This window comes from Triticum dicoccoides, chromosome 6A, assembly GCF_002162155.2.
Source record: "Triticum dicoccoides isolate Atlit2015 ecotype Zavitan chromosome 6A, WEW_v2.0, whole genome shotgun sequence".
Taxonomy (NCBI): Eukaryota; Viridiplantae; Streptophyta; class Magnoliopsida; order Poales; family Poaceae; genus Triticum; species Triticum dicoccoides.
This window is the reverse complement of record NC_041390.1, coordinates 501666798-501679772: the sequence shown is the minus strand read 5'-3', so window position 1 is coordinate 501679772 and position 12975 is coordinate 501666798. Positions and strand designations below refer to the sequence as shown.

At 49.3% G+C, this 12975-nt stretch overlaps 2 protein-coding genes across 2 annotated transcripts; one reads left to right on the top strand and one right to left on the bottom strand.

Annotated features, from left to right (window-relative positions):
- The first annotated feature begins 219 nt into the window (after positions 1-219).
- Positions 220-7407, top strand: LOC119317494 (ABC transporter B family member 10-like). Its single transcript, XM_037591965.1, has 9 exons — positions 220-737; positions 862-916; positions 1049-1224; positions 3428-3888; positions 3976-4902; positions 4988-5648; positions 5759-6006; positions 6095-6507; positions 6591-7407. The coding sequence occupies exons 1-9, from the start codon at positions 447-449 to the stop codon at positions 7157-7159; spliced, it is 3801 nt and encodes a 1266-aa protein (XP_037447862.1). The 5' UTR covers positions 220-446; the 3' UTR covers positions 7160-7407.
- A 607-nt stretch (positions 7408-8014) lies between these two features.
- On the bottom strand, positions 8015-12969 carry LOC119317493 (ubiquitin carboxyl-terminal hydrolase 21-like). The gene is made up of 15 exons (XM_037591964.1): positions 12835-12969; positions 12290-12373; positions 12123-12182; positions 11952-12029; positions 11731-11838; positions 11233-11307; positions 10981-11058; positions 10801-10878; positions 10584-10704; positions 10377-10487; positions 9872-10044; positions 9461-9796; positions 9263-9379; positions 8737-9190; positions 8015-8477 (listed from the first exon to the last, which is right to left on the bottom strand). Exons 1-15 carry the CDS (start codon positions 12883-12885, stop codon positions 8197-8199), a joined length of 2205 nt encoding a protein of 734 aa, XP_037447861.1. The 5' UTR covers positions 12886-12969; the 3' UTR covers positions 8015-8196.
- Positions 12970-12975: the final 6 nt, after the last annotated feature.

Genomic DNA, 12975 nt, shown 5'->3' with positions numbered 1-12975 from the left:
TTAATATTGGCCAGCCCACCAAACTGCAGTGAAGAGACATCTGAAGCTCTGACATGAGGGTAACTTTGTAGCCGAATCCAACGGCAGCTCTCAGACAAATCCCCTCCACCACTGCACCAGCTTGGGCCTGACGCGGTGGCCCTAGGAGCGATCGAGTCAATTTAACTGCCGAACCCCTTCGACCCTGCTCAGCTCAGCTGCTGTGCTCTACCACGCGGATCGCCTCTTCGGCGGTGGCGTACGGCTACCTACGCAGGCGCACGGCGCGCCCACAGCTAACATGGAGGCAAGTTACAACCACTCCAACGGGTGTCCAAGCCAGTCTTTAAAGCCCTACCATCCCACGCACACACGCGCAGATCCTTCTCCACCCACAGTCTCAATCACAACGAACGAGCACGGCTCGACCCATCGATCTCCGCCGTGGAGCCAGTGAGGACGACGACATGAGCTCGTCGGTGCACGGCGCCGGCCAGAACCAGAACGAGGCGGGAGGCGGCGGCGGCGATAATGGCAGAAAGAAGGCGGGGGCGGAGGAGAAGGTGGAGAAGGTGCCGTTCATGAAGCTCTTCTCGTTCGCCGACCGGTGGGACTACGTGCTGATGGCGGTGGGCTCGGTGGGCGCGTGCGCGCACGGCGCCTCCGTGCCCGTCTTCTTCATCTTCTTCGGCAAGCTCATCAACATCATCGGCATCGCCTCCTTCTTCCCCGCCATGGTCTCCGGCCGCGTCGCCAAGGTACGTGCCCTCATGCACAAACCGGCATTGTTGGTTGGCTCCTTCAATTACCCTGCCGGCGACGACGGCGGACGGTGGTAGGTTAACCATTGTTTCTGTTTCGGCCGTCGTTTTCGTTTTGCAGTACTCGCTGGACTTCGTGTACCTGGGCGTGGTCATACTCTTCTCGTCGTGGACCGGTGAGCGCGCCCTCTCAATGCAACCGAGCCGGCCTTGTCCGGATGCACATCTGTGCAGAGGAGACAAATACACTTACTAGTACGTGCTCTCATCACGCGCATGGCTCCATGCGCTTGCTTTGCTTGCTGCAGAGGTGGCGTGCTGGATGCACACGGGGGAGCGGCAGGCGGCGAAGATGCGGCTGGCGTACCTGCGGTCGATGCTGGACCAGGACATCGCCGTCTTCGACACCGAGGCGTCCACCGGCGAGGTCATCAACGCCATCACCAGCGACGTCCTCGTCGTCCAGGACGCCATCTCCGAGAAGGTACGTACGCGCGCTCAGTCGCTCACCCGCTCCTCCACTCCGTGCATGCGCGTGCTGCCGCCTTTCTTGCCGTTGCGCGGCCCATGCCAAACCGGCCGGCCGGAGAGAGAAGCGGGATGGTGGTGGTGAGCTCACTCCAGTCGATAGGGTGGGGAGTTATGAGAGTTGGTGAAGGGCATTGAAGGCGTTGGGGTGCAGGACAGCGGGAGGAGGATCAAGTCATCGATCGAACCACTATACACTATAGCTCCGTCGTGTAGATTGGATTCTACGTCACGGGATACACTTCCGGTCGAATTCCACCCGTCTTTGCGCTCCCTCCAACTGAAATTCACGTCAGGCGCGAGTGCGTGACACAGCCGCGATGCATATTCAGGCACACGCATCTCTCCTCCCGTAAAAAGAAAGTACTGGTAGATGAAGATTTTCAAAATCAAATGCGCTGATTTGTCATTAAATTTTGCATCGGCACGTACGTACGTACAACATCTTGTCCCATACATCCAGTAACCTCCTTCGATAAAATATCTAAAACTTTCAAGTCCGGTGAAATGTGAATTTTCACCAGATTCATATTCCCAACTCATGTGTACTGTCTACGGGGAACTCGTTGCTTATTCTACTCGCCACTCTTTTTTCCTACACTGCAAAGAGATAAATGTGATTTGATGCATGACTCTGTCTCTCTCTTTCCAGATTGACATGGATCACAATAAATGAAGGTCTTGATCCACCGACTGTTTAGATAGAGCACAACGCGCACGCACTGTTCCCATCTGTCCTACTGTAGTGGCCTGATCTGATCCGGGCACACGACCTATATATGCATGCTAATTTATGACCAGTGGACGGTTTATGTTGCAATAGCAACAGTTCTCTATCATGAGCTGGCTATCACTGTCTGTCATAAAAATTCTCTCTTTGCTGCAGTCGTATACTTGCCACTCTGGCCATAAAAAAAATCGTACGATCGTACCAAGGGCAGAAATGAATACACTCCTTCAAGTAGAAAGAGCACTGCTATGCCCAAACACACGACATTGTGTGCACGATTCCTACACGACAGCATATAGCACATCCTCCATGCATGTATCAAAGTGCAAGCAAACGGCTGGATTGACCGTCGTGCAAACATGCATAGTCCGCACAATAGTTTCGAAGTACTCCCTCCGTCCCTAAATTCTTGTCTTAAATTTATCTAAATACAGATATATTAAGTTACATTTTAGCATTAGATACATCCGTACCTAGACGAATTCAAGACAAGAATTTTGGGACGGAGGGAGTAGAAATCAAGAAATGTTGCCCTTCAGGTAATTATTCGAGAAAATGGCCGACGTTTAGTAGTTTTGCTCATTAACATTATGAGGATTGGTTTTTATTAAATACAAGGGGTTAGAAGTCTGATCCTGTCATAAGATCGGACTAATGTGGAAAATCAAATAGTCGTGACATTTTTCCACATTTTCTAAGGATTCTCAGAAGTTCTAGAAAGAAAAGATATTGAAATCCAAGCAAAGACACAGAGCTTACCCTCTCTAACATCTGATACATTTTCAGAGGTTTCTAAGTTACAAACTATTGCACCAAGTTATGCGGAAAATATAGTTTACACCCAAAATTGTTTTGTGCACATAATACGTCTTTTTTATATACTTGTGTGCAACGACATTGTCGATTTAATCAACAAGCTATGGGTACTACATGATCCATAAGTTGTCACCATTGTAATTCTTTTTCTTTTGGGGCAGGTCTTTTTTTATAGCTAGGACTGTTCATTGTAATTGTAATTCACGAAAAAAAAACACTCCATCCGATCGATATTAACTTGTCATTGATTTAGTTAAAAAAATGAATTGGGGGAGTAGAAAAGAAATGTTTTCTCTGCTTCGAGGAGAATTCTAGTGGTCATCCTGATAAACGTGTCACGTACATCTCGACCTTGCTTCTGCTCTTGTGGACTCTGCTCCCCGTAATGCTCTGTGGGGCCGGCATGAGAGGATCGCTCACCGTAAGCTCTTAATCGCACGGCCTTCTGCAGACCTTCACACCTCGCAGAGGCGTGAGCGTGACCAGCTGCTGCTACTCTCTTTTTTCTTTTTTTTTACCTCACCAGTTGACCGGTCAAGTTGATCACCATTGCAGTCTCGGTGAACATGTTGCTCGTGCTGACAAATTAAGCCGTGTGTCCGTGTGGCCGCAGGTGGGCAACTTCATGCACTACATCAGCCGGTTCCTGGCCGGGTTCGCCATCGGCTTCTCGCGCGTGTGGCAGATCAGCCTCGTCACGCTCGCCATCGTGCCGCTCATCGCCATCGCCGGCGGCACCTACGCCTACGTCACCATCGGCCTCATGGCGCGCGTCCGCAAGTCCTACGTCAAGGCCGGCGAGATCGCCGAGGAGGTGATCGGCAACGTGCGCACGGTGCAGGCCTTCGTCGGCGAGGAGAAGGCCGTGAGGACGTACCGCGAGGCGCTGCTGCGAACGTACAAGTACGGCAAGCGGGGCGGCCTCGCCAAGGGCCTCGGCCTCGGCTCCATGCACTCGGTGCTCTTCCTCTCCTGGGCGCTGCTCGTCTGGTTCACCGGCATCGTCGTCCACAAGCGCATCTCCAACGGCGGCGAGTCCTTCACCACCATGCTCAACGTCGTCATCGCCGGCCTGTGAGTACAGTGCAGACCTTCATTCCCACGTCCATGTCGACCATGGCTAGCTAATGGATGTCGATTATGTGCAATGTGCGCGCGCAGGTCGCTTGGCCAGGCGGCGCCCAACATATCGACGTTCCTCCGGGCGAGGACGGCGGCGTACCCGATCTTCCAGATGATCGAGAGGAGCACCGTGAACAAGAGCAGCTCCAGGGCCGGCCGCACGCTGCAGGCGGTGGAGGGCAACATCCACTTCCGCGACGTGCGGTTCGCGTACCCGTCCCGCCCGGACGTGGTCATCCTCGACCGCCTCAGCCTGGACTTCCCGGCCGGCAAGATCGTCGCCCTCGTCGGCGGCAGCGGCTCCGGCAAGAGCACCGTGGTCTCCCTCATCGAGCGGTTCTACGAGCCGCTCTCCGGCGCGGTCCTCCTCGACGGCCACGACATCAGGGACCTGGACGTCAAGTGGCTGCGCGGGCAGATCGGGCTCGTCAACCAGGAGCCGGCGCTGTTCGCGACGAGCATCCGGGAGAACATACTCTACGGCAAGAGCGACGCCACCGCGGACGAGATCGACCACGCGGCGAAGCTGTCGGAGGCCATCACCTTCATCAACAACCTCCCCGAGCGGTACGAGACGCAGGTCGGCGAGCGAGGGATACAGCTCTCTGGAGGGCAGAAGCAGCGGATCGCCATCTCGAGGGCGATACTCAAGAACCCATCCATACTGCTCCTCGACGAGGCCACCAGCGCGCTCGACGCCGAGTCCGAGAAGAGCGTGCAGGAGGCGCTGGACCGCGTCATGGTCGGCCGCACCACCGTGGTGATCGCGCACCGGCTGTCCACCATCAGGAACGCCGACACCATCGCCGTCGTGGACGGGGGCAGGATCGTCGAGACCGGCACGCACGAGCAGCTCATGGCCAACCCTCTCAGCGCCTACTCGTCGCTGATCCAGCTGCAGGAGGCTGCTCAGCTTCAGAGCAAGCCCTCTTTCTCGCACAGCACGAGCATCACCAGGCCACTAAGGCACGTGTCCGTACATGGCATCGACATTGTTTCGTGCAGGCGGTCAGCGTGAACTAACTAATAGTCATTTTTAACATGGTTTCAGCTTCAAGTATTCGAGGGAGCTGTCAAGGACGAGCAGGGGTGGCAGCTTCCGCTCCGACAAGGACTCGATAAGCCGGTACGGCGCCGGGGAGGCGAACGACGAAGGGCAGGGCAAGGGGAAGCCCGTGTCCATGAAGAAGCTCTACTCCATGGTGCGGCCGGACTGGGTGTTCGGCGTGTCGGGCACCCTCAGCGCGTTCGTGGCGGGCGCCCAGATGCCGCTCTTCGCCCTGGGCGTGACGCAGGCGCTGGTGTCCTACTACATGGGGTGGGAGACCACCAAGAGGGAGGTGCGCAAGATCGCCACGCTCTTCTGCGGCGGCGCCGTGCTCACCGTGGTGTTCCACGTGATCGAGCACCTCAGCTTCGGCATCATGGGCGAGCGGCTCACGCTGCGCGTCCGGGAGAAGATGTTCGCGGCCATCCTGCGGAACGAGATCGGGTGGTTCGACAGCACCACCCACACCAGCTCCATGCTGGCGTCGCGGCTCGAGACCGACGCCACGCTGGTGCGCACCATCGTCGTCGACCGCTCCACCATCCTGCTGCAGAACGTCGGCATGATCGTCACCTCGCTCATCATCGCCTTCATACTCAACTGGAGGATTACGCTGGTCGTGCTCGCCACGTATCCCCTCATGGTCAGCGGCCACATCAGTGAGGTGAACACAGCTTCATCTTGATTTTAACCATGTTGGTGTATATTTCAGTGGCCTCGCCGACTCTTCTTTGGCCTAATCAGAATGATGTCGATTATGATGTGCTGCAACAGAAAATGTTCATGAAAGGATACGGAGGGAACCTTGGCAAGTCGTATCTGAAGGCTAACATGCTCGCCGCCGAGGCGGTGAGCAACATGAGGACGGTGGCCGCCTTCTGCGCGGAGGAGAAGGTGATAAAGCTCTACGCTGATGAGCTCAAGGAGCCCGGGAAGCGGTCCTTCCGGCGAGGACAGGGAGCCGGCGTCTTCTATGGAGTCTCTCAGTTCTTCCTCTTCTCTTCCTATGCGCTGGCTTTATGGTAAGTAAATTGTTACTGAAACACAGCCCAGCTCAGTCTAAACCTGCTGTACTCCAAGAGCAACTGGTGAAATGTTTGAAAATTTCAGGTACGGTTCGCATCTGATGAGCAAGGAGTTGGCCACCTTCAGGTCCGTGATGAAGTCCTTCATGGTGCTCATAGTGACAGCGCTGGCAATGGGCGAGACGCTGGCGATGGCGCCGGACATCATCAAGGGGAACCAGATGGCGTCCTCGGTGTTCGAGATCCTGGACAGGAAGACCGAGGTCCAGATCGACACCGGCGACGACATCAAGAAGGTGGAGGGAGTGATCCAACTGCGGGACGTTGAATTCCGTTACCCGTCGAGGTCGGAGGTGGCCGTGTTCAAAGGTCTCGACCTCCTGATGAAGGCCGGCAAGAGCATGGCGCTCGTCGGGATGAGCGGCTCCGGCAAGAGCACCGTTCTCTCGCTCATCCTCCGCTTCTACGATCCGATCGCCGGAAAAGTTTTGGTCGATGGTATTTTGTTGTTCAAATTTCAAACGTGACAGCTTCTGTTCCAGATAAGCGGGCTGAACAAAGTACAATGATGGATTTTGCAGGAAAGGACATCAAGAAGCTTAAGCTGAAGTCGCTGAGGAGGCACATCGGCCTGGTGCAGCAAGAGCCGGCGCTGTTCGCGACGACGATCTACGAAAACATCCTCTATGGCAAGGACGGCGCGACGGAGGCCGAGGTCATCGAGGCGGCGAAGCTGGCGAACGCGCACACCTTCATCAGCTCGCTGCCGGAGGGGTACCAGACCAAGGTCGGGGAGCGCGGCGTGCAGCTGTCGGGCGGGCAGAAGCAGCGCATCGCCATCGCGCGCGCTATCGTCAAGGACCCGGCCATCCTGCTCCTGGACGAGGCGACGAGCGCGCTGGACGTGGAGTCGGAGCGTGTGGTGCAGCAGGCGCTGGACAGGGTGATGAAGAACCGGACAACAGTGATGGTGGCGCACCGGCTGTCGACGATCAAGAACGCCGACGTCATCTCGGTGATCCAGGACGGCAAGATCATCGAGCAGGGGGATCACCAGCACCTGATCGAGAACAAGAATGGCGCCTACCACAAGCTCGTCAACTTGCAGCAGCAGCAGCAGCAACAGCTGCAGGGGGGGCAGAGCTCATGAGCTCCCTGGGGAAGAACCATGTGCTTCTGTATCCAGCTGGGCTTCCCTCAAGTTCATCGAATGTAAAAGCTGTGCTCTACATTTTCTTTTTCTTAAAGTGTGTGTTCACCATTATACAGGGAGAAGTGCTCTCATGTTGATTTCTTTGTAGCAGTAGATAGTAATTGCAAATTTTCATTTAGGATATATATAAATTTATATATATATATATATGGATGTTGCTGGGTGATAAAAGTTTTTTTTAATTATATAGCATCGCAGCCCCTGCTCCATTCAATTGAAGCAAGTTATAAACGTTTCATTACACTTCATAGTTTTTCTTTAGCCCAAGCTGTTCTTTGCTGCTCACTCTATCTGGGAATACTTGTCATAGAAATATTTCCAGAGAGAGAGTACTTTTTTTAGCAATGGGTTTCCCCCGATTTTCATTACTGAAAACCATCAAGTATCTTACAGACAACTGCCAAAACATAGAGAGGGGAAAATATAACAGCAGCACAGAATCCTAGCATCAGCCAGTACAGGCAATACAAGAAGCTTTTCAGCAACCACAGCAAACTGCCTGAATAAACTTGATTGGATGCAGAAATTCTGTAATATGGTGAACAGGTTTTGTTCTTTGCTACTTGTCTCTTTTTCGCCAGTAATCAGTATTTTTGTCCAGGAAAAGAAACAAAGTTTATAACGGTGCAGCCTGTATGTGACTGGTGTATTAGACTGTCAGTACAGGATTGACTCTGTCAAACAAGCTGCTACAAAATGACGTGGGCCTGGACCAGGTTAAATTCAACTGTGGGCTGCTCTTTCCTGGGAATCCCTAGAACCAAACAAAGCCTAAACAAAATGGCCAGTGACTCAAGCAAAAATATATTTTATATATATAGGCAAGGAATTCCGTATCAGAAAGCAGAAAAGAAAATCTTAGCCTAAACTCTTAAGCTCTATTGCATCCTGAGTTGATCCCCAAGAAAAGGGACGGATTGGAAACTACGTACAGCAAAAGGATTTTAGACATTCTAACCTGACTAGAAAAATAATTAGTACTGAAGAACTGCCACCGAGTTGGTGTCCAGCTTCCTCTTCTTTTTGCCCAGAGGGTCACTTCGAGAGCCCCTGCGGGGCTCCTGCGCAACATTCTGCTGTGAGATCATGCAGTCCAGCAGGCCTTTTCTTCGTGCAGATGGCATGCCCCTCATCAACCGTGTTGCGTTTTTGTCCACACTAGGGCCCTTCACAGATTTAGATGCAGAAGCAGCCTTCGGTTTCTTCACCTTCAGTTGATGCTCAGACTTTGGCATCAGAGGAGTGTCCTTGTCATCTGCAAATGAGACATACAGAACAGGGAACCATTAATCCTTCTTTTCTTTTAAAATAAACTAAAATAGCATGTAACATAATGAACAGACAGGGTTATGGAACTAGAACCACATTCTCTACAGTTTGTTCACTTGCCATTAAATTGTTATATGTATACTATGACAAGAGACCCTAAATTGAGGATGCACCAGGGATTGTACTGCAATGCACTTGTTTGCATAACATAAGACAGATGACTGTCGTTGAAAATAAAACCTTACCAAATTCCTCAAACTTAAACACCTCAAAGTCATCAACAGAGATCGTTCGCTTGGGACATGGAGGTGGAGTTGATGGTCTCTCCAGATTGGTGATTTCTGAAGCACTAGGGGCATGCCTCCTCCCCACATCATCTTGGAAAGATGCTCTGAGTGGAGTGGTTTCTTCTTTTTTCTTTGTGCTGTTGGAAGCATCAACTGAAGATCTCTTAGTTGGTTCCTCAGCAAGGAGAGATGTTTTGCATTCACTTGTTTCACCAATCTCAAACTTATCACCAGGACTTCTATTACTGGAAGTTAAACAGTCTGCATCTATATTATCCAAAACTGACACAGGAGATGCACCACTCCTGGCCTCCTCTAGCAAACTTGAGAACCACGGAAACATGCCCTGCCTAACATAGAAGAGTATATATGCTTCCTGGTTTAGTGCACACGTCTCAGTAATAGAATCAACCTGCAACACAAGTGTGATTATTACAAGGTGAAAAGATGTCTCATAAAAGCAAGAGCAACTAATTGCACCTACATTTGAGTCATTCATCAAGTGCCAGGTGCTTGGTGAAGAACGAATAGTGCACACATAATGGCCATAGTTAGGTAAGCCAGAATGCTCAACAACGCCATAAAGATCATACATTAGATCCTGAAGCATGTGAAAATACAATTAAACATCAAATCATGTCTTCATGGTAAGCCTACCAGCAGAGAAAAGCATAAAACTAACCTCCTTGTCTGGATTATTGTGGAAAGGCTTCAAATCAAGTTCTGATGGGTATGCCACATGTTTGTCAATCTTTTCAATGGAATTGTCAAGGGTGGTGAAGCGCTTGAGTTGAAATGCAATGACATCAGGTGCTTTATCAAGCACAAGCCGCTTATCCTTACAAACTTGAACTTTACAACTTTCACAGGTGAGCTTGTTCTCATCGTCACCAACTTGCTCCACCTTGGTAAAAGATTCCAAAGCAGCAACAAGGTCATCAACCTGATCAATCTCCAAGCTGAGATCCAGGAAGGGCTCAAATGTCTCCGAACAGTGACCACAATCACGGCATGTCAACTATGCAAGAAGAATAGCATTAGTTGAAAGACAAACCACAAAGAGAAAACAAATATGCAATGACAGAGTACATACCAGGCTTTTAAGCCGACCACCAAACACCTGTTTGACAATACTTTCCTCATCAAAAGATGAGAGCTTCCCCTTTGACTTGGGATCAAGGGTGCATTTGTGCAAATTATCGAGCAAGCAACGAAGGAACTCATGTGCATCCTCTTGCTGTCCTGGTCTAAAATCTGACGATAATTCTGGCAAGTTTTCATCAAGGAATCCAACAAAATTCATAGCATTGTCGTCAAAATGGCAATACTTCGAATAGTAGCAAGATGTAAGAATTTACTCCCTCCGTCCAGAAATACTTGTCCTAGAAATGGATAAAATGGATGTATCTATAACTAAAATAAGTCTAGATACAACCATTTCTAATACAAGTATTTTCGGACGGAGGGAGTAATATAAAGTCAAGAGAAAGCATGCACATTTCAAGGTGCAAAATCAGGGGAAATGACCATGAATGCTGACAACACTAATTTGAGATGAAATTAATAGATGAGGCATAGAACTCAAAAGCAAAGGATACTGCTTAAATTATCTTTGAACCTCACTGGCACTAAAACAGCTCCAGACCTTCGAATTGATTCTTCAATGTGTTCTTTAAGGGCGCAAAAGGAACAGAACCCATCTTCATCATCTGGAAGGTAGCAATAGAATGAATCATGTTAAGCAAAATAAAAAAGATTCAGGACACTTTCACACAATTAAAATGATTATCAGAAACTATCCATACATGAGCATGGAGTAGAGTGGTCAGTGCAGCGGAGCTTCTTAAAAAGTGGGACAGTATGAGTTATGCACTGAAGAGTTGCATTTAAGAAGCATGTGTTCCCCATATTCCGAAGACCAGCTCCCTGCACATGGAGAATATTTTGTAACAATTTAAAAATGAATAAACACCAAAACATGACACTAGCATATCAAAACTTGGCAAAGAATATAATGCATACCACTGACTGGGGTTGTCTGAAGCGAGAAAAAAACAAGGAGAGCGGCTTATTTTCATTGTCAGAAGGTTCAAGGGCACGCTGTTAAGCAGAAGCAGTCAGTACAATTGTCACAAACAATGCAAGGAAAGGTCTAATCTGAAATATTGCATGATAAATGTCAGATAATAGAAGGCCACTTACATTTGAGCTCCAATGCTTAGTGTTATGAAGGGGTGGTGAGTGCTGCTTAGTATCCGCCCCCCATTTTTTGATTTCATCCTGCAGCAGTACCAACAAAAAAAGTAGGGAATGTTATACACCTAAAAGAAAAATTATTTGACAAACATATTCCAACCACAGTTTATCATGTATATCATTAAGCACACATAATTGGATCACATGCTCCACAAGGACTTTAGGTAGAAATGCAGATGTACACAGTAAAAAACTTACAACAGAACTGGGTTCATCTGTGGTAAGGGGTTCTGACTGCTGCCTTATTTCCCCATCTAGCACACCTGAGTCATCCTAAAATAGCAACCACCAAAACAGAAGACAGGGTTAGAGAACTGTTACATACAAAAGGACTCCATGCAGGAATGCCACATACAACTAAGTTCAGGATATCATATGTAATTAAATTGCATATGAGCTGGCTGAATGGTAATAGGTTTTGGCAGCACAAGCTGTAAGTCTTGTGAATTGCCAAAATTCAGGGAAACTGTTTTTAGATAAAAGGCTTGTAAGTGGCCCGAGTTACAGAAAGTTCCAGTGTGCAGAACTTAATTAAATTTGAATTTACACCAGATGTCAATTATAAGACTTTCAAATAGAATATAATGTACACAACTGTTACAAGTTTCAATTAATAGATGGCAGAAAATGAGGCAAGTCACTGTAAAATTCCCTGGAGAAAGCCACGCAAAAATTGCCAAGGTTCAAATGGCATACCAATAATTCCTCAGATTCCAGCTGAAGTTGTTCCACATCACATTCCTTATCCGTAGGTGAAGGTGGTGAACATAACTTGTTTGATTCATCTACTACAGCAGAAATGCTCTGAAACAGCACATTGATAGACACCACTTAGCAAACATCGCCATCACATGAGTTCAAACAGACTAACTGCGAAATCAAACTCTTGAATAAAGGCCTGGGGCAAGAGAACATACCTCAGAATGGGGCTGCTGGCTATCAGGAAAAGAAGGTGCACTTGGCATGTATTCATCATCCACTGAATCCAAGCCGCTCTGTGCCAGAGAAAATGCACACCATCAGAACTACAAAAATTCAATATCACACATTTGCACTAAATATGAAGGTTACAGTAGCTTCTAGCTCACAGTTTGACAAGGTTCTGTTGCTGCAGGAGCACAAACACTATCCCAGGAATTTGAATAGCTCTGTTAAGCATAAGGGAGGACCAACATGACCAAATTAGGGTTTTGTGTATGGTAGCAAAATATATTGTACAAATTTGATCAGGCATTAGCATAATTCATTATCTTACAACAGCCTGAAGCGGTTGGCACATGGAGAAGAATGGTTGGCACTGCTTACTTTTCTCATCCCCATTTTCTAGAGAGATGTCGCCCTGAAAAAACAACAATTCTTACCGTCAGATCTGCATTTAGATGACATGATACTATAAAACTACCTTTTATGAAAGGTATTCACATATTTGCCCCAAATAGGGCACAACAGAAGGCTCGGATTAAAGGGAAACCAAAACTATCACCATTCTAATTCGCGCAACTACGGGCAGCCCATCGCGTCGAAACATTTTGACCAGACAAAATGATCACCATCATGATTGCGGCCGTCTACTAGCTAGTAAAAATGGCAGCGCGGATTAACCAAATCGGGATTCTCAGACCCACTCCGACGGGGATTCGAGATTCAACCGCGCGCAAAAACAAATCACACCCTGAGTTAGCTGCTGAGGACCGAGTCGTACCGCGCGAGGTAAAAGCTGATTACGATACTTTCACGGGGTGTTCGAAGTCCCGAACGAATCAAACACCGAAACTAACAGACCGGGCAATTGAATCTCACCTTCGCGGGGGAGGGCTGGCTCAGGCTCGCGGCGGCGTCGTCGTCCGCCATCAGTCGGGCAGCAAGCGCCGGCTAGGGTTTGGCAGGGGTAGGTGGCGGAGAGGTTGGTGCGAGATGGGGGAGAGGGGGGCCGCGGAAATT

What these genes read in the sequence shown, in the direction of transcription:
- LOC119317494 (XM_037591965.1), top strand. Translation starts at nt 447, where the DNA reads ATGAGCTCGTCGGTGCACGGCGCCGGCCAGAACCAGAACGAGGCGGGA. An exon ending in TCTCCGGCCGCGTCGCCAAG is followed by an intron (nt 738 to 861) that starts GTACGTGCCCTC and finishes TTCGTTTTGCAG; the next exon opens with TACTCGCTGGACTTCGTGTA. An exon ending in TCAGCGGCCACATCAGTGAG is followed by an intron (nt 5,649 to 5,758) that starts GTGAACACAGCT and finishes GTGCTGCAACAG; the next exon opens with AAAATGTTCATGAAAGGATA.
- LOC119317493 (XM_037591964.1), bottom strand. Translation starts at nt 12,885, where the DNA reads ATGGCGGACGACGACGCCGCCGCGAGCCTGAGCCAGCCCTCCCCCGCG. An exon ending in GCCAACCGCTTCAGGCTGTT is followed by an intron (nt 12,183 to 12,289) that starts GTAAGATAATGA and finishes TATGCTTAACAG; the next exon opens with AGCTATTCAAATTCCTGGGA. An exon ending in CAGATGAACCCAGTTCTGTT is followed by an intron (nt 11,059 to 11,232) that starts GTAAGTTTTTTA and finishes GTACTGCTGCAG; the next exon opens with GATGAAATCAAAAAATGGGG.